Below are 17,663 nucleotides of genomic sequence, written 5' to 3'. Positions count from 1 at the left end.
GACTGCATGGGACAACTTTCTCACCACACTGTCACCTCTCGTTCTCTGTGCTCTCCTCCATCTGTGATTTGCTTACTCCATCTGACTTCTCATTGATTTTCAACACATGGTTTATCTGTCGACTTCTTTCTCAAACTTCCCGGTTTTAAGTCTTTACTATGCAGCACTATTTTGTCTTATTTTTACTCGACCAACAAATCTGTTTTTTAGGGGTCAAATTTTAATCGTTGACATTTATTGTCATCACTTATGTATTCCAACTTCCCCTTGACATCTCGTTTTGTGTTCTTGGTTCTTTCCTCTTTGTTCCACACACTCACATTGATCAGGTTTTCTTCTTTGTCTTTAATTTTTATTTATTTTCATTTTATTTGAATAGCAAAAAGAGAGAAAGAGCTTCTATCTTTACGTCCCAAATGCCTACAACTCTTAGAGCTTGGCCAGGCTAAAACCAAGAGCCCAGCACTCAGCCTGGATCTCCAGTTTGGTGGCAGGGACTCCGTCCTCTCCCAGGGTCTGGAAGCAGGCTGAGCCTGGAACCACCCCAGGCTCTCTGATACCTGATGCCAGCGTCCCATTGCGCGCTGCCCCGGTCAGGCCTTCTCGAGCCCATTCTTCCCTCCAACATTTTGGAAGTTATAAGTCCTGTTTTTATTCTGGGGATAACACTCAAGTGTCTAACATAGAGTGATGTGCCTGTCGGTGTCACGTTATGAGAAGCCGCATCCTCCCTGGGGGAAAACAGCTCCTCTTTCCTCCAGGGACTGACGTCGACCGGCCTGGCAGAGGGGTTAATGGCAGCCGCAGCTGTGGCGCTAAGTGGGTCACAGGAGCCGGCAGGTCTCAACCCAAGCTTGGAAACAGAGGCTGGGCGCCAGGGCCCCCGTTCCTGCTGCTTCGCAGGGGAGGGGACCCCCGTCTGGGTTCTGCTTCCCAGCTCTGTGCGCTCGGGGCACCGTAACAGCGCCTCCATCCACAGGGGCGCGTGCGTTAGGGGCACTGCCCTGCCCCCACCCGCTCCAGGGACCAGCGGCTGACACCAGCATGGCGGTGCTGAGACTCTGGAGAGGTGGCTGGCGAGCGTGTCCCGTGGCGGGTGAGGGGACGGGCGAGCAGCGTCCCAACTCCCTGGGTCCTGGGGGCCGTGGGTCCCTGCTTCCGGTCCCCGCTTCCGGTCCCCTCGGGGGTCTCCCCGGAACGACCGGAAGAGGCTGTGACGTCAGCGCGCACGCGCATGCGCAGCGCCGCCAGCCTGGCAGTCCTCCGTGACGCGGCTTCCCTCCCGCCTGGTTCAGTGCTCGGTGGAGTGCGGCCCGGGGACGCAGCAGAGGGAGGTCATCTGCGTGAGGAAGAACGTGGGCAGCTTCGAGGTGCTGGAGCCCTTCGCGTGCTCCTTCCTGGAGCGGCCCGCGAGCCGGCAGGCCTGCCACCTCAAGCCGTGTGGCGCCACGTGGTTCAGCACCGAGTGGAGCGTGGTGAGTGTGCGCCCGCCCTGGGGCCGCGGGGGAGGCCTCGGGCTTGGACTCGGCCAGCGCTGTGGGTCACAGCAGCTGCGGCCCCCTTAGGACACCCGCAGCCCGACTCGCAGTGCCTGGGTTCGAGCCCCGGCTCCGGCCGCTGTGCACGCTGGGAGGCACAAGTGCTTGGGCCCTGCCGCCCGTGCGGGAGACCCGGGTGGCTTCCCAGGCTCCTGGCTTCAGCCTGGCTCTGCCCCGGCTGTTGTGGGTGGAAGATGTGTCTGGGTCTCTCTCTGCCTTGCAGGTTAAAAAAAAAAAAAAAAGAATGAGGAAATGCGGGGTTTTCTAGGCTTCATCCTGACCGAGGCGTTTGCATGTTAAGGGTGTACTTATTTAAAGGCAGAGTGACTTGCCAGGCTGCTGCAGGTCCCGGGACAGCGAGCGCCCTGGGAGGGAGCCCTCGGCGTGCTCAGAGGCCTGTGAGATTCACGAGCCGTGAAGAACGCGGGGAGCTGAGTGGCTGTGCGGCAGCGGGAGGGGCTGTAGCGAATCTTAGGCGTGACGAGTGGCCTTGTAGTTCCCAGAGCCCTTGTCTTCAGGGGCTGCGAGATACTCTGCATGTTGTGCCGTGATGGCCAGACTGGCTCCCCCGCGGAGCGCTGTGGGAAGGGCAGAGGTGGCAGGCAGTGAGCGCTGATGCCGGGTGCTCGGGCGGTGTTCCGCCCCTCCGGGGGTGCTGAGCAGAAGCCCCGCGTGGAAGGCTGACTCGCTGCCTTGTTCCCGCCCAGTGCTCCAAGAGCTGCCAGGGTGGCTTTCGGGTCCGGGAAGTGCGGTGCCTGTCGGACAACATGACCCTGAGCGACCGCTGCGACCCTCAGTTGAAACCAGAAGAGAGAGAGACCTGTAACCCCCAGGACTGCGTCCCTGAAGTTGGTAAGTGGGACTCTCTCTCTCGGAGAAAATACTCCACTTCCTTACGCTCTGCTGGAGTTCCGTTTCGGGAGTCCATCCAGGGCTCTCTGTGACCTTGAGTGTCGTCGTGGCTATCGGGGACAGAGTCCTCCTGGAATGGCAAGCTTCACAGTTGAGGGAGACTGCCCGTGGCACCGGCGGTACCCTGGCCACGCGTCCAGAGACTCCACTGTGAGTCCAGGAGGATGGTGGTGCTGGCAGGTGGGTGCTGCCGCCCCGAGGCGGAAGTGCACCGTCCCAGCTTTTAACTGCAGATTCAAGCTGATGTCAGCGGGGCCATGGGAGGGTCAGCTGTGACCCGAGCAGCAGCTGGCAGAGAAAGGCCAGCGGGAAAAGCCAAGAACTGGGGCAGACACTGGACGAGGGGGCGTCCTAACCAGCGGGCACATGAGCCTGCAATTCAGCCTGCTCCCTGGCGGAAGGCACTGGTGAGTGGCGGGGGGCGAGACCCCTAGTGGGCTGCAGGTCACGAGGACGGGCCACGGCGGCAGCCGTGGCAGCAGCGGGAGGTGCAGGGTGTGGAGCTGCATCTCCAAGCACGCTGGGTGCCCAGGCCCACCTCAGGGCTGCTCAGGATGGTGGCCAGGCTCCGTCAGGGCCGTCTGTGAAGACTGATGTTCTGAGCCTGTTGGTTAGGCTCCATCTCATTCGCACAGCACCTGTTTATTCACCGTGGCAGTGCATCAGAGCAGACAGATCCCCTATTAGTAGGCACCCCATGCAGATTCCACCCTGAGTAGGCCAAACTGAAGGTTTTAGGTCCCTCTCCCTCACCGCAAGATGGTGCCACTCCCAGGGGCTTTGTAAACCAGCAGTTGCAGCAAACAGTGCAGAGGCAGCCCTGCTCAAGAGCAAGCTAGAAATGTCAGCTCTGTAGGCAGAAAATTAGGAGCACAGGAGACACGCAGAAAAGCAGCAGATGAGAAGTGGAGAGAAGGAACCCTGCTCCGGCACGGGAGAGCGTGGGCGTGGAGCCAGGGACCAGCAGGCTGGGGAGATGGCATGCTGTTCTGCAGTGGGGGCAGAGTGCTGAGGGCCTGGCCTTCCCGTGTCTCTGAGCCAGTGATAAGCACAGACACTGAGCTGGGAGGGCGCTGGCAGAGTCACGGAATACTGAAACGGACTCGTGTGTGCAAGGTATGGCAGCGCTGATAAAGGTGGAAAGTTAGGTGGGAAGGCAGAGGCTTCTGTTGTCGTGAGACAAGCACAGACCCTTAAAAAAGAAAGCAAGGCCTTCAGCATTTCCCGCTGTGCTACCTACAGCGTGAGTGGAGGAAGGCTCCTGCTTGGAAGACACACAGCAGAAATGGCGGAGAAGGTACCCAAGGAGTCTTCAGGGTGTCCGTGGAAAACGTGTATTGTGGAAAGCGGCATGGATTGAAAAAAGTTTTTTGCCCCAAATATAAACTTCTAATTCAGTTTTCCACAGAAGTGTTTGAAGTTCCCTATAACCCAGCCCCAGAAGCCCGATGCCTGCTGCTGGGTGTGAGAACATCATAGCCTCTGCCCTTTGAGCATACCAAGACTGGGGTGGGAAAGAAGGAAGGAGAGAGGAAGAGAAAAGCGAAGACCTCCGAGAGATGCGTGAAGCACATAGGAGGATGTGTTAACAGTCAGTGCGAGACGGAGGCCGAGGGGCAGACGCTGAGACAGGCCCACGGCAGTCTTGACGCCACAGAAGGGCTCATTCCCGGTCGCTGAAACCTCATTCAGATTCGGATCACAGACCGTTACTTAGACTCTGCAGAGGCACATCGCAGCGCAGCACTGCAAAGAAACCTGCAGGTGGAGATGCTTGTGGACAACCAGGATGGTCAGAGCCGCCAGCTCCCTGGGCTGCACGCCGGCTTCAGTCCCAGCTCACGCGGGCACACGTGCCAGGGGTTCTCACTCACGGATGCGGTGCAGGTGCCCTCAGCCCTCGGTTTCCGTCATCTGTGTTTGTCTTTGGTGTCTTTTCAAGGGGGAGAACACTGTTTTTCTTCCAGTCCAGTGAAATCCAGTGAAGGCAAGAAGGGAAGGCACAGGAGTAACGCAGTGGAAGGTGTGAGCAGAGCCCCGGCCTCCCTTCATAGGGCTCTCAGAGTCGCACACGGGAGCGGAAGTTCTGAGCGCGCTCAGGCCCCACGCCAGGGTCAGGAAAGCACAGGTGCATCCCACGGGGTTGGGAAAGAAGGCTCAGCTGTGTGTGTGGATGGCGGCACTGGAGAAGGAGGCGCTGTGTGAGCGCACAAGAAACGCATGCCGCATCCGCCTTTTGGAATCTGCTCAGATCGTTAGCACTGATTTTATCCCGAAGAGTCACTGCTGATCACCTTAGAATTGATAACTTAGAATCAGATGTCATTGGTGTAGGTGATAGTTAGATTCCTAATGTATACATTACCCACTCAGAAAAAAAAAAATTTTTTTTTTTTGACAGGCAGAGTGGACAGTGGGAGAGAGAGAGAGAAAGGTCTTCCTTTGCCGTTGGTTCACCCTCCAATGGCCGGCGCGCTGTGGCCCGCGCGCCACGCTGATCCGATGGCAGGAGCCAGGTGCTTCTCCTGGTCTCCCATGGGGTGCAGGGCCCAAGCACTTGGGCCATCCTCCACTGCACTCCCTGGCCACAGCAGAGAGCTGGCCTGGAAGAGGGGCAACCAGGACAGAATCCGGCGCCCCGACCCGGACTAGAACCCGGTGTGCCAGCGCCACTAGGCGGAGGATTAGCCTAGTGAGCCGCGGCGCCGGCCACACTCAGAAAATTTTTTGAAGAAGGGATCAGTTTTACAAAAGATAAGCGGTGACAGGGCTGACATTATGGCATAGCAAGTTAAGCCGCCGTGTGTGATGGCAGCATCCCATGTGAGTGGCCGTTCAAGTCTCGGCTGCTCCACTTCCGGTCCGGCTCCCTGCTAATGTACTGGCAAGGCAGCAAAGTGGCCCAAGTCCTTGGGCCCCTGCACCTACATAGAAACCTGGATGTGGCTCCTGGCTTTGTCCTGGCTTGGCCTTTGATATTGCAGCCATTTGGGGAGTGAACTAACAGGCAGAAGCTCTCCCTCCTCCCCTGACTTCTCTCCCTCTCTGTATCTCCCTCTGTAACCCTAGATTTCAAATAAATAAATCTTTCTCTTTGAAAAAAGTGAGAGGAGCAAACCTAACAGCACAAGCTCAGGAAATGCTGTGCCTAAAAGTACCAGAAATGCAAAATTAAAAATAACCAGAGTTCCATTTTCTTTATAAGCTTGGCAGGCTTTTTCAAAATGAGATGTGCACTGTTGGCAGTCAGGGACAGGGCAAGTTCCAGCTTGCAACTTGGTGTAATCTTTTCTAGCGCGTTTGTGGTGTCAGGGTACGAGGGTGATCCCCACTCAGTAACAGGTGCTTTCAGAAACGAGCAGAAGCCACACGTGTACAAAGACCAGGGCTCAGATAGAAGCAAGACAGTGAATCAGATAATTTCTTGTAACTTGGAAATGACTGATTAACGGTAAGGCAGTGCTTAGGACAGAACACATGTGGTGTGTTCCTCATTCCTACCCCATCTGAGCAAGCACTCCTGTGGTCTCCTGTTTTGAGTGCTGGTTAGTCAATGACGGGTAAGATCCCCTGGGGGACAACCTAAGACAGGCACAGCCGCGTACGGAGACCACATGGAAACGGGGTCAACAATGGTATAGCCAAGAATCATGCCTCCCCTTGTTCAAAAATTAACGGAAAAGGGGAAATGTGGTGGAATGAGAAGGCCGTGCCAGGATGGCCGCTGGCAGCAGGCTGCGATTGGATGCAGTGAAACGTATTTCTGAGCCGGTGGCTGAGGGCTACACTGTCAGCCCTTTCCACGATTGAGCTCTGTTCCAGCCATGTCCGTCAGAATCCAGACAGTTTTTATGGGAAAATCGGACTGTGAAGTTTAGAGAGAGAAGCCCAAGCGAAGAGCCAGGAACAGCCAAGGCGGTTCTCTTGGCCTGTCGCTCCCCCTCTTCGTGGAGGAACGACACAGGACCCTGCGCTGTTCTTTTGTCTGCTCGGCCCTCCCCGGGTTTGCTGCTGGTTCTTTCCAGGTTGGCTACCGTCCTTCCACCTCCGTGGAGGGGCAGGCCCCCTGCCACTTTCCCCACTTCCGCGGGGGAGCGGCACACCGCCGGCCGGCTCTCTCGGGGGCTGCACAGGTGTTCCTTCAGGTAGATGTTCCTGGTGCATGTTGTCTCTCTCCTCCTTTATAGTCCTCTTCCACCAATCCCAACTCTGCTACCCACACGCCGAGTACGCTGCTCTCCTCCAATCAGGAACAGGTCCTGCTGCTTATTGGTTGAACTGGAGGCAGCTGTGTAGAAGCTGTTTACTCCTCTCCCAGCGCCATATTGTGGGAGAGCAGATGCATAGAATAAGTCTTAAGTCCAGTAACTTAGTCTAGTCCGAGTTGCTCCCCACATTGTCCCAGCGGTTATTTATGTGTTCTCCTCTACTCGAAGGCAGAGCATTTGAACAGAGGGACAGAGTGATGTGCCTGAGCGAGTGCTGACGGGGGAGCACCACACACTGGAAACGTTGGAGTCCTTGATTGCCGGCGGTGGAGGGTGGCTCATGGCCTAAAGATCTCCCCACCCCCAACGTCCAAAGCAACAAAGTTTATGTAGGCAAAAACCACAATATTGGGGCAAAGATATGGTTACTAGGGTCACACTGACCTAAGGCCTATGCAAAAACTAGTATCAGTTATAATCTTGACAACCTTAACCTAAAGCTTATGTGAAACTAATATCAGTTACAATCTTGACAACACAAATTGCAATCTTAACAATTCCGATTATAATCTTGACATTAATCCAGGTATTGGCCTAAATCATATGTGGGACATAGACAAATTACACTCATTAATCCAGGTGCAGCCTGTCATTTTTTTTAAGTCTACCTTTTTTTTTTTTTTTTTTAAGATTTATTTTATTTATTTGAAAGAGTTAGAGAGGTGGAGACAAAGAGGTCTTCCATCCGCTGGTTCACTCCCCAGATGGCTACAATTGGCTGGAGCTGTGCCGATCCGAAGCCTGGAGCCAGGAGCTTCTTCCAGGTCTCCCACGCAGGTGCAGGGGCCCAAGGACTTGAGCCATCTTCTACTGCTTTCCCGGGCCTTAGCAGAGAGCTGGATTGGAAGTGGAGCAGCCAGGATTTGAACCAGTGCCCACATGGGATGCCGGCACTGCAGGCGGTGGCTTTGCCTGTTGTGCCGCAGTGCCGGCCCCAGCCTGTTTTTACGCGTGAGCGATCATGGGAGGGAGTTTCTGCTCTGCCCCGTGGGATGCGGTGTGCTGTCAGGTCATTGTTTCAGGCCAGAGTCTCGCAGTGTGCAGTGCCTTCTCAAGAGGGAACGCTGGGTGCTAAAATGGAGTTGCTACTCTCACGGTGTTACTTCAAGAGGAGAGACCCCGCATCCTCTAGTTCACGGCCCAAGTACCTGTGACAGCCAAGGTTTAGCCCGACCAGGCCAAAGCCGGCAGCCTGCAACTCTTATTCGGGTCTCCATGTGGTGGCAGGGGCCCAAGTACTTGAGCTGTGACCTGCTGCCTCTAGGGCGAGCATTAGCAGGAAGCTGGAATTGGAAGTAGAGGCGGGACTCGGCCCAGGCACTCTGGTGTCAAGTGCAGGTGCCCCACGTGCTGGGCCGCATTCCCGCCCTGTCCACGGTGATGTTGAGGACTTACCTCCACAGACAACACTGGCGCAGGAATAGATGGACACAGTGAGCCATCGGCAGCGTTGGGAACCTGTGGGAATGAGCCGTGAGATAAATGACCACCCAAATTGTGTATCAGAAGAGGAGAAATGAAAATAAGCCCGGTAAACCCGAATCTCTCGCTCGTGTCACGCACATGCACCCATGCCTGGTGGGCCAAGGAAGTAAATGTGAAGAGGAACTTTAAAGCTTGTACAGAGAATATAAGGACATTTGTTTTTTATTTCAGAGTAGGAAAGGATTTCTTAAACAAGAATCTCAAACTAGGAAGAAAAATGTTATGATGGCAATTGTTAAAATATAAAATCCCTGTTTATCAAACCGTGACATAAAGAACGTGATAAGAAAATCACAGGTTTGGGGAAGGTGTTTGCTGCACACACAACAGGGGATCAGATCCTTTATATGAGGAATTTAAAGGTGTACTTTTTATTTATGTGAAAGACAGAGGGAGAGAAGGAGAAAGATCTTCCATCTACTGGTTCACTCCCCAGACGGCTGCCATGGTTCGAGCTGGGCCAGTCCAAAGCCAGAAGTCAGGAGCTTCTTCCAAGTCTCCCCCATGGGTGCAGGGGCCCAGTGACTCGAGCCATCTTCCACTGCTTTCCCAGGCACCTTACAAAGCTGGATTGGAAGGGAGAGCCAGGACTCAAGCCGGCGCCCATACAGGACGCTGGTGCTGCAGATGTCAGCTTACCTCGCCACACCCCAGTGCCAGCCCCTTAAATGGCAAATTACATACAAGAGTCTTCAAAAAGCTGGTGGGAAAAGCATGTTATGAAAAGATTGTGTGTGGATTTCAGGATTTTTTGCACCAAAACGTGCTTACCTTTTCATTCAGTTTTCCATGATCTGTAAAGTATCTTGTATGATGACACATTGGCCCTCACCTGGAAGTCATTTCTCACTCACTAGACCAGCAAAAAACAAAGCAGACGGAAGGGGCTTCCGCTCCACAGAGAGGCAGTGACTTCAGCGTCTGCGGCACACGGGGTTCTAGTCCCAGTCGGGGCGCCGGATTCTGTCCCGGTTGCCCCTCTTCCAGGCCAGCTCTCTGCTGTGGCCAGGGAGTGCAGTGGAGGATGGCCCAAGTGCTTGGGCCCTGCACCCCATGGGAGACCAGGAGAAGCACCTGGCTCCTGCCATCGGATCAGCGCGGTGCGGCGGCCATTGGAGGGTGAACCAACGGCAAAAAGGAAGACCTTTCTCTCTGTCTCTCTCTCTCACTGTCCACTCTGCCTGTCAAAAAAAAAAAAAAAAAAAAAAAAGTGGATCAGTAAATGGGCTGACACGGGGATTCTAGGAGGAGGGGAGAAGAGTTGCCTAGGGCTTGCATGCAGCTCGACAGAATCGCTCAAGTTCAACATCGAGCAGCCTGCTGGGGAGTGTTTGCAATGCGTGGCTCTCATTTCTGAGCTTCACTACCACCAAAGTAGGCAGAATGTTTGGAGGTAACCAGCCGGGCCCTGTGCCTGTGTCTTCCATGTTTCTTCCTGGCGCTGACCATTGGACACAGTTCATTAAAATATTGTCCGTGGTCTTCAGGGAGGCCATGGAACAGGTGTGTGAAGGGTTTTTTGCACAAGGTAAAATTACCTTCATTCTGCTTCTCCATGAGGCCCCTTGGTGCCTAATTCCATTGTGATGTTTAGGAAAGGGGCGCACTGTTGGCAAGCTCCCACCCAAGACAGCGGTGATGAGGCGCCGGAGGCGGGGAGGAGACGGCCGCCCCAGGCACGGCTGGCTCCCCTCTGCCGGCCGGTGGCGGCCAGCGTGCTCAGGCTCGGCTCTGCTCTCTTGCTGCAGATGAGAACTGCAAGGACCAGTACTACAACTGCAACGTGGTGGTGCAGGCACGCCTCTGCGTCTACAGCTACTACGAGACCGCCTGCTGCGCCTCCTGCACCCGCGGGGCCCAGCGGCAGGCCGGCGTCCTGGGGAGCAGATGACCCCGCTGGCCCAGAGCCCTGACGGCCAGCTCTGGCGCCACCTTGTCCTCAGTGAAGCATGCATAGGGCCCCCAGGAGCCTGTGCGCAGCATGCTCTAAGCCACCACGGTCCCTGCGGTGTCCACCCTGTGCTCTGTCAACCCCTCCCTGCCTTTGGGCCTGGACCAGCCCATGATGCTCTCGGAAAACCATGCAGAGGGACGCGCCCGCCACTCTCGCCCAGACCCCATCCCGGCACTTCCTGAGCTGGCAGAAGGGCCAGGTCATGCCTCACCCACGCTCCTGGTCTTCAGCACCCCTGCAGGTGGGAGGAGGCGGTGCTTGTCCAGAGCCCGCCCTGCTCGGCCTCGTTGCCCGCTTCCCTCTGCACTTCAGCCCGGCTGTGCCCCGCCGTGCCAGGGCGTTGCGCTGTCTTTCTGCCTTGAGACGCAAGCAGCTCGTGTTGACCCCACGCTTCAGTGTTGAGTAGGTGCCTCAGAGAGTAGCCCTTGAGCCACTCACAGCTCCCAGAATGGGAGCAGGCACAGATAATCACCCCATCTTACTGACCAGGAAACTGAGGCCCAACTCAGGTATTGCCCTGTCAGGTGGAGTCACCCGTTCAGTGGTGCCCCCCGCCAAGGTGAACACTGGTGCCCTCCTCCCACTCCTCTCCAGGGCCTGCCCCGAGGCTGCAGGTGTGCGTTCAGAAACCTGCAAAATGCCCCTCCCACAGACAAAGCCCAGGCCTTTGAATGCCTTCCTCAGGTCACAGGTCAAGGCCCAGGTGTGTCTGCAGGTGCCTTCAGCTCCGTCCTCAGCCTTGAACTCCACCACGGAACAGGCTGGACCTTGGCCCTCCACCCCTGTCCGTCCCTGTCCCTGTCTTTTTGGTTTGGTTTCTGGATTTCCCTCTGGAGCCCACCCCAGGCCAGGAGCCCCCTGCCTACCCAGCTGTGGCAGAGGCAGCCGTCTGCCTTCCGAGGCATCCTGAGTCCCGGGCCTGGCTGCTGAACTTGGCCTTCTCTTCTGGAGAGCCCGGGCGCTCCCTCCCTGTGCATGCATGCCACCCAGACTCAGCTGATAGCTGAAGGAGACCAGCAGGGCTCCTTCCACCTCCCCCTCCCCAGCCATCTCGGGGAGTTTGTCCTGCGCGTGGCCACTCTCAGATCTCACTGAACACGTCAGTCGCGAGGGGGATGGAGGGCTGTGTGGCGTTCTGTCTAGGATGGGGAACAGGCAGCGTGGGTGGGGAGAAGAGGAAACGGCTGGCTCTGGCTGAACTTCGAGAGGTTCCCGGCCGTCTCTGCTGTTTGGCTGGGGCCTGGGTGGCTGCGGGTCCTGTCCCCCAGAGCCGCCGTGACCCGGGTGGGCCCTGAGTATCACCTGCTGGTTCTGCTCTGGGACCGTGCCCCTCCCGTGAGTGTCAGGAGCAGGAAACGGCAGTCCTGTGCATGTGGAGGGCGGGTCCATGGGCTGCCCTTGGCGCTTGCTCGTCCCCAGAGGTTCCCGACCTCTGGAGCAGGGGTTTTACTGCTCTGCCGAGTAGAGTTTGCGGACCTCTTCGTTTCCTAGGTCAGCAGCTCATTGCCTTTCTTCCGGCACAGCGCCTTCGGCCAGGGTCTGGGTGTCCCAGCAAGGGCTCTCCTAGCGTGGGGCACGGCTGCATTTCTTCTCCCGCCTTAGCAGGCACGTGTCCTGCCCACCCCCTCCCATCACCGCCATCTGCTCTCTCCCTGCGATCTCGGCCTGCCTGTGCTTCGGAGGTGGAATCTCACGGTTTCCGTACTCCTCCCCCACCCACCATGTACTGGAGCGCCTGAGTCCCTGCTGAGTTTTAAATTAAAGCTGGTGTGTTTTTCCTCACAAAAATCAGCAAAGCTCCAACCAAGAATGGCTTGGGTTTTTAATTCTCTCGATTGCCAGAGGAAACTGTGCCTCTTACAGCCATGTGCGTTCCATTCACCCGCTCACACCCAGGACTGACTGCCAGGGCTCCGTGCCAGGAAGGGGTAGCCTGAGCGCTAGGGGCATCCCATACCCGCAGCACACAAGCTGGTGCAGGAGCAGATGCAGGTGCGCCCCCCTCCCGTCCCCCCGCAGGAGCCACACGGGACGGGCCTTGGCTCACCGTCCTGTGCCTGTCTTCTCTGGCGGGGGCTCTGCAGGTTCCCGTTCCTTCCTTGGGTGTGGATCGCCTGCTTAGTCTGCGTGGCTCCTTCCCTTGCAGAAGTGTGGCCTTGGGAGGGTGAGAGGAGCGATGCGGCTGCACTGACTTGTTGCTGTGGGGCAGGGACAGGAACCTGGCAGCTTCCCCAGCTGCTGTCCATTTTTCCAATAATGCAGCCTAACACATTAGAGTGGGAACAGAGGTGTCCCAGTGTGGTAGAGATGGGCATAGGGGTAGTGACAGGAAACGGGGCTTGCCTCTAACAGGCAAAGGCACCTGTGACACCCTCGCAGAGGTCGGCCAGTGTGGCCCTCGCTGTGCAAAACACCTCCGCTAGGAGTCAGACGGGAGGTTCTGTCCAAACATGCATGAGAAAATGGGGTTAAAGAATGAGGCTATTTTTGGGCAAAAAGTATTTGGCAATCAGTATATACCCAGCTCCATTTTTCCATGAGCGTTTTGAAGTCATCTTGAAGATGCCACTGAGTTCCTGTCGCCAGCTCCAAGTTCCCGCTCCCATCCAGCCTCGTCACACCCAGTGCGGGGCCCCTCCCCAGCAGGTTGGGGTCATGGGTGGCCTGTTGGGGTTGTCCACCAGGGGGAGGCAGAGCGTAGCCGGCCTCCGGTGCCTTGTGTGCTGTCTGCATCCTGAGCTCTGTTCTGAGGGTGATGGGGGGCGGGGGGCTTGCATGGTGCACCAAGGGGCTGGAAACATCAGCCACAGCCCTTCACCCCGTGAGAAGAGAGCCGCCCAGTGCCGCCTGCCTGGGCGCTGTGATAACTTATTGTGCTGTGTAAATACAAGGTGTTTATAGAAATTGTAATCTGGGCTCTATCTACAGAACGAGTCGCTACACAAAAATAGTTCTATCCTTTAGAATATGTTGACTGTAAAGTATTTATTTCCATCCACGACCCACACGCACACGGATCGCCGGCTCCCGCTAAGCCAGCGCCAGCGTGCGCCGTGTAGCCACACGGCAAGATCCTGAGCTGCCCACTGACCCGCGTCTCCTTTGCCGTGGTACATTCACTGGTGTCCGAGGAGCTGCAGGGCAGGCGCTGCGGTGTATGGGTAAAAGGCAGCCTGGCTCTTCTCGGCAGTTTAAAGTGGCAACTATTTTTGTGTATGACTAATTTATTTGTATTATTGTAAAAATGCAATAAATGCGCCAAAAGACTGGCTTTGTCGGTACCTTCTGCTGGCTGTGGCCTGGCCTGTGTTGCTGGTTGCCCGGCTGCTCGGGCCAGGGGCTATGGGACTCTGGTAGCTGTGGGTGCCATGTGGGTTGTTGGGCACTGTGAGGACAGGGTGTGCACGCTGTGAGTGGGCCTGGACCTTGACCTTGGACTGGAACTGCCCCAGCAGCTGAGAGAAGACACGGGTGGTGTGTGTGTGTGCGCACGTGTGCCCCCAGGACCACGCCACACATCCCATGTGTGTGTTTCTTCAGCCTTTCTCCAGGTGGTCGCCATGGGCACACGGATCCAGGGCCCACTCTGCTGGGCTGGGGTGGCTGATTTTAACAACAAAGTGGACGGAATCTCTCGACATCTTGGGGCAGGGTAACGGGAGATAGGGGCCAGTTCCTGGTGCCCCCTCAGTCGTTCTCGCTGAGAGGTCTGGTGCAGCACCTGTGGGCTGTGACTTGGTCCTGTGCAGCATCTCATCTGTAGCTCCCAGCAATGTCTTAGGCTCAGCTGCCACTTCCTGTCCCTCCCACACACGCCTGCAAAATCAAGTCCCCAGTTAATCTCTCAGTTGTTGGCCTATAAAGGTCATGGTTTTCACCATTCCCAAGTGCAGTGCAGTGGTCCTTGGCGTGGTCACTCCCCGACTGCACTTAGTCTTTAACCAGTTGTGCAGGTGCTCCGAGAGCTCACAGCAGACAGCCATAAGAGATAAGTAGAACTTGCAGTTCAATTTTAAACCTTTACGTATTCAAGTTGATAATGGACTTGAAAAGAAGGGAGAGATGCAGAGATCTTCAACCCACTGGTTCATTCTCCATTTGGGCCAGCCCAAAGCCAGGGGTCAGGGCTCCATTCAAGTCTCCCACCTGGGTGGCAGGGCCCCAGGTACTCAGCCGTCCTCTGCCGCCTCCCAGGTGTCACCAGCAGGAAGCAAATTGGCAGTGGAGCCAGACTGGCACCCACAGGTTCTGATCGGGGTGTGGGTGCCTCTGGCAGCACCTTGGTGCTGTCAAGTCTAAATTACCCATCTGTTCTGGAAGTGGGTAGCGTTTCAGTCTCCCAAAACACTCCTGACTCAGCTTTGGCCTCTTAGGACTCTCCGAAAAGGTGGGTAGAGTTTTCCTTATTGCCAAACTCAGCTCATACTCTCCTTGAAATGTCTGTCTTTGCTTTTGGTAACACTTCCTGTTCTGCCTGGCTTGTCCTTTCATTTTTTTTTAAAGATTTATTTGTTTTATTTACTTGAAAGGCAGAGTTGAAGAGACAGGAGGAGAGACAGAGATCTTTCATCTGTGATTCATTCCCCTAATGGCTGCAAGGTCCGGAGTTGGGCCAGACCAAAGCCAGGGTCTAGGAGCTTCTTCCAGGTCTCCCACATGGTGCAGGGGCCCGAGGACTTGGGCCATCTTCTACTGCTTTCCCAGGCCACAGCAGAGAGCTGGATCAGAAGTGGAGCAGCCAGAACATGAACCCAGAAGAAGCTCCTGGATCCTGGCCCCTGGCTTCTGTTCAGCTCAGCTCCAGCCATTGGGAGAGTGAACCAGCAGATGGAAGACTTCTCTCTCTCCTCTCTGCCTATAACTCTGCCTCTCAAATAAATAAATACTTTTTTAGAAAAGAAGGCACTGCTTTAAACACCTGCATCCCATATTGGAGTGCCTGGTTCAAGTTCTGGCTCCCGTTCTAACTCCAGTTTCCTGCTGATGTGCACCCTGGGGGCCTGCAGTTGGTGGCTTAAGGTGTCCCTGCCACCCATGTGAGACCCAAATGGAGTTGCAGGCTCCTGGCTGTTGTGGGCATTTGAGGGGTAAGCCAGCAAGTGGAAGATGGCTCGCTGTTCCCCTGCCTTTCAGATATAATAATCGTTTTTGAAAAGAAAGATAAACCCCAGAGGAAAGGTGTTCCCAGAACCCACTCTTGCGAATGGTGCCAACCACGCCAGGAGCCGCGGTGGTGGCAACAGAGCTGAGCCATCAGTCCAGCCAGCCCCAGCCCAGCATCCCAGGAAGGACTCCTGCTCCCTCTGGCAGGACCCTGGTGGCGGGGTGTCGCCGGCCCTGCACAGTGGGCAGGCCCAGAGGGAGCAGGTTCTGCAGGCTTTCCCCTCCCCTCCCCTCCCCCAACCCCAGCCTGCAGGGAGTCAGGGCAAGTTGCTGACCTGTCCCCCGGGGAATAACTGCATTAGTGATAAGGTGGCCTCTGCTGGCTTCGTCAGCACATTGGAGGCTTGGGGCTGAGTTAATCCTTTGGCGTCTGCCCCAGCAGCTGGTGATCACAGACTGGCTGCGGGCGGGGGAGGGGCCCCAGCACAGGGCGCAGCTCTGAGCTGCTGTGGATGGCCAGGCTCAAGGAGGAGGTGTGGGGAGTCCAGGAAGTACAGCAGGCAGCGGGCGATCAGGCAGGCCAGACACTGCAGGTGTCTTATATGTGTGTCTGTTTGCCAGTGTAAGTCTTGCACGCTCACTGGAGTGTCGGAAACAGAGCAAGATTAAAGTCCACGTGTTACCGGAGAAGCAAAGGGTCCTCTTCGCTCAAGAACGAATTCAGGCGTGAGACACAGAGTAGTGGCATGCAGAATAGCGAGGTTTATTAGGGTAGGAACATCCGTAAGAACGACGGGCACCTCTCCAGACAGGACCTGAGAGAGAGTGCGCAGTGCACATTTAGGCTGGGATTTTTTTAGGGGATGGGTCTTGCCTTCCCTCCTCCTCTCCTTCTCCTCCCCGAACAAAGGACTTGTTGGATGTAAATACAAAAAATTCCCTTCTGAGTTTTTCCCATTGAAATTACCAGACAGGGGAAGCCGGGGTGGCATCCCCTGCCTTCGAGGAAGGATGGTTATTGGGTAGAAGGGGCGGGACGCCTGGAAGGTCATCAGGACGTTTGAAGTGCAGGTACTGGGCTGCACCTGGAAGGTTATCGGGATGACTGTGAGACGCTGGACGCTGTAGGTGTCAATTCCTTAGGCCTTCGTCACACACACATGGCTCATTTCTGACTTCCTACCTAACACATGTAGTGCCGGGGAAGTCCCCTGCCCAGCTCAGCCGATACCGAAACCTCGTCCGTGCAGTCTCCTGGACTGAGGGAACCTAACCCAGGGTGAGGTTCAGCCTTCAAGAAGGCCAGAACAGGTGGGCTGGGTCGCCTGGAGGCCGTGAGCCCTGAACAGGCTGGGCAGGAACGGCAGGAGGGGCAGGCCCTTCCCCACGCAGCTGCCTGCAGGACTCCTTCCCGGTGCTGCTGCAAGAGGATCCCAGCCCTGGGTGCCACCCTGTTGATGAACCGGCCTCTTGCCCAGCTGAGGTGTCCTGAGCCTGCGGCCCCCCAACCCATGCCCCCGTCCTCGGGCACGAGCAAGGAAGGGGCTGGGCTCTGGACAGTGACCGCAGGAGCCATGGAGAGGCAGGCAGTGGTCAGGGGCTGGAGGGTGCCCTTGCAGCCGCACACTTGCTTGGTCGAGGGTCCTGAGTGCTTCCTGGTCGGGGGGGTGGGGGGGGCCTCAGCCTTGGCCTCTATCTGCCAAGTTCGGCTAAGCGGATCTCCCTGCACAGCCGCAAGCTGACTTCCCAAATCCCCAGTAGTGCTGCCCTGTCACAGGCAGGGTTAGCCCCACCCTCATCTCTCCCACCCCTGGGGCACATGATCCTTCCGGAATCTTCCAACTGCCCCGACCCCAGCTCACCCCAGCAGCAGCGTGGGTCTTCCTGGGATGCCTCTGAGCCCCAGTGGGACTGGGCTGCAGGGGGCGCTGTTTCCCGAGTCCTCTGTGTTCACCACCCTGGAGGTGGCAACAGCAGAGACAGCCACAGCGCTTGGAGATAGGTGCTCGGGCCTCCCTTGCCCTGGGGAGGGACTGACGCTCAGGAGCCAGGCCTGCGATGGCGCAGGGGATGCAGTCCAGGCCCCCTTCCTCCCTCCTTGCTCCCTGCCCACCTCTCCTGGGAGTTTTGTCCTCGGCCACCTCCTAGCTGTTCCCCTCCGCCCCTAACAGGCTGAAGGAGCAAGGCCTAGTGCCCCGATGGCTCCTCTGTGCCAGTGGTCAGGGGGGCTGCTTGCTTTCCAAGGGGCCCAAGAACCCCAGGCGTGGTCCCCAAGTAATCCCTTATCAAGCCACCCAGGACCCAGAGCAGGAGCACCCAGGCGCCCCTGCCCCCGCTGCAGCGCCGAGGGAGGCAAGCCTGGTGGCAGGGAGTGGACAGCGGCTGAGGAACAGGGCAGAAGGC

At 56.7% G+C, this 17,663-nt stretch overlaps 1 protein-coding gene across 2 annotated transcripts in view; it reads left to right on the top strand.

Moving 5' to 3' along the window:
• The window catches only part of THSD4 (thrombospondin type 1 domain containing 4), a 394,254-nt gene extending 380,816 nt beyond the window's left edge, over positions 1-13,438 (top strand). For both annotated transcript variants that reach the window (XM_070054744.2, XM_051821773.3), the window contains 3 exons: positions 1,296-1,475; positions 2,246-2,390; positions 9,952-13,438. In XM_070054744.2, the coding sequence (XP_069910845.2) occupies positions 1,296-1,475; positions 2,246-2,390; positions 9,952-10,094 (468 nt within the window). In that variant the 3' untranslated portion in view covers positions 10,095-13,438. The remainder of the gene's footprint in view (positions 1-1,295; positions 1,476-2,245; positions 2,391-9,951) is intronic.
• The last annotated feature ends 4,225 nt before the right edge of the window (positions 13,439-17,663 follow it).

This window comes from Oryctolagus cuniculus, chromosome 12 (genome assembly GCF_051225735.1).
Source record: "Oryctolagus cuniculus isolate XC-2025 breed Fujian yellow rabbit chromosome 12, ASM5122573v1, whole genome shotgun sequence".
Classification (NCBI taxonomy): Eukaryota; Metazoa; Chordata; class Mammalia; order Lagomorpha; family Leporidae; genus Oryctolagus; species Oryctolagus cuniculus.
This window is presented reverse-complemented; position numbering and strand designations above follow the sequence as displayed.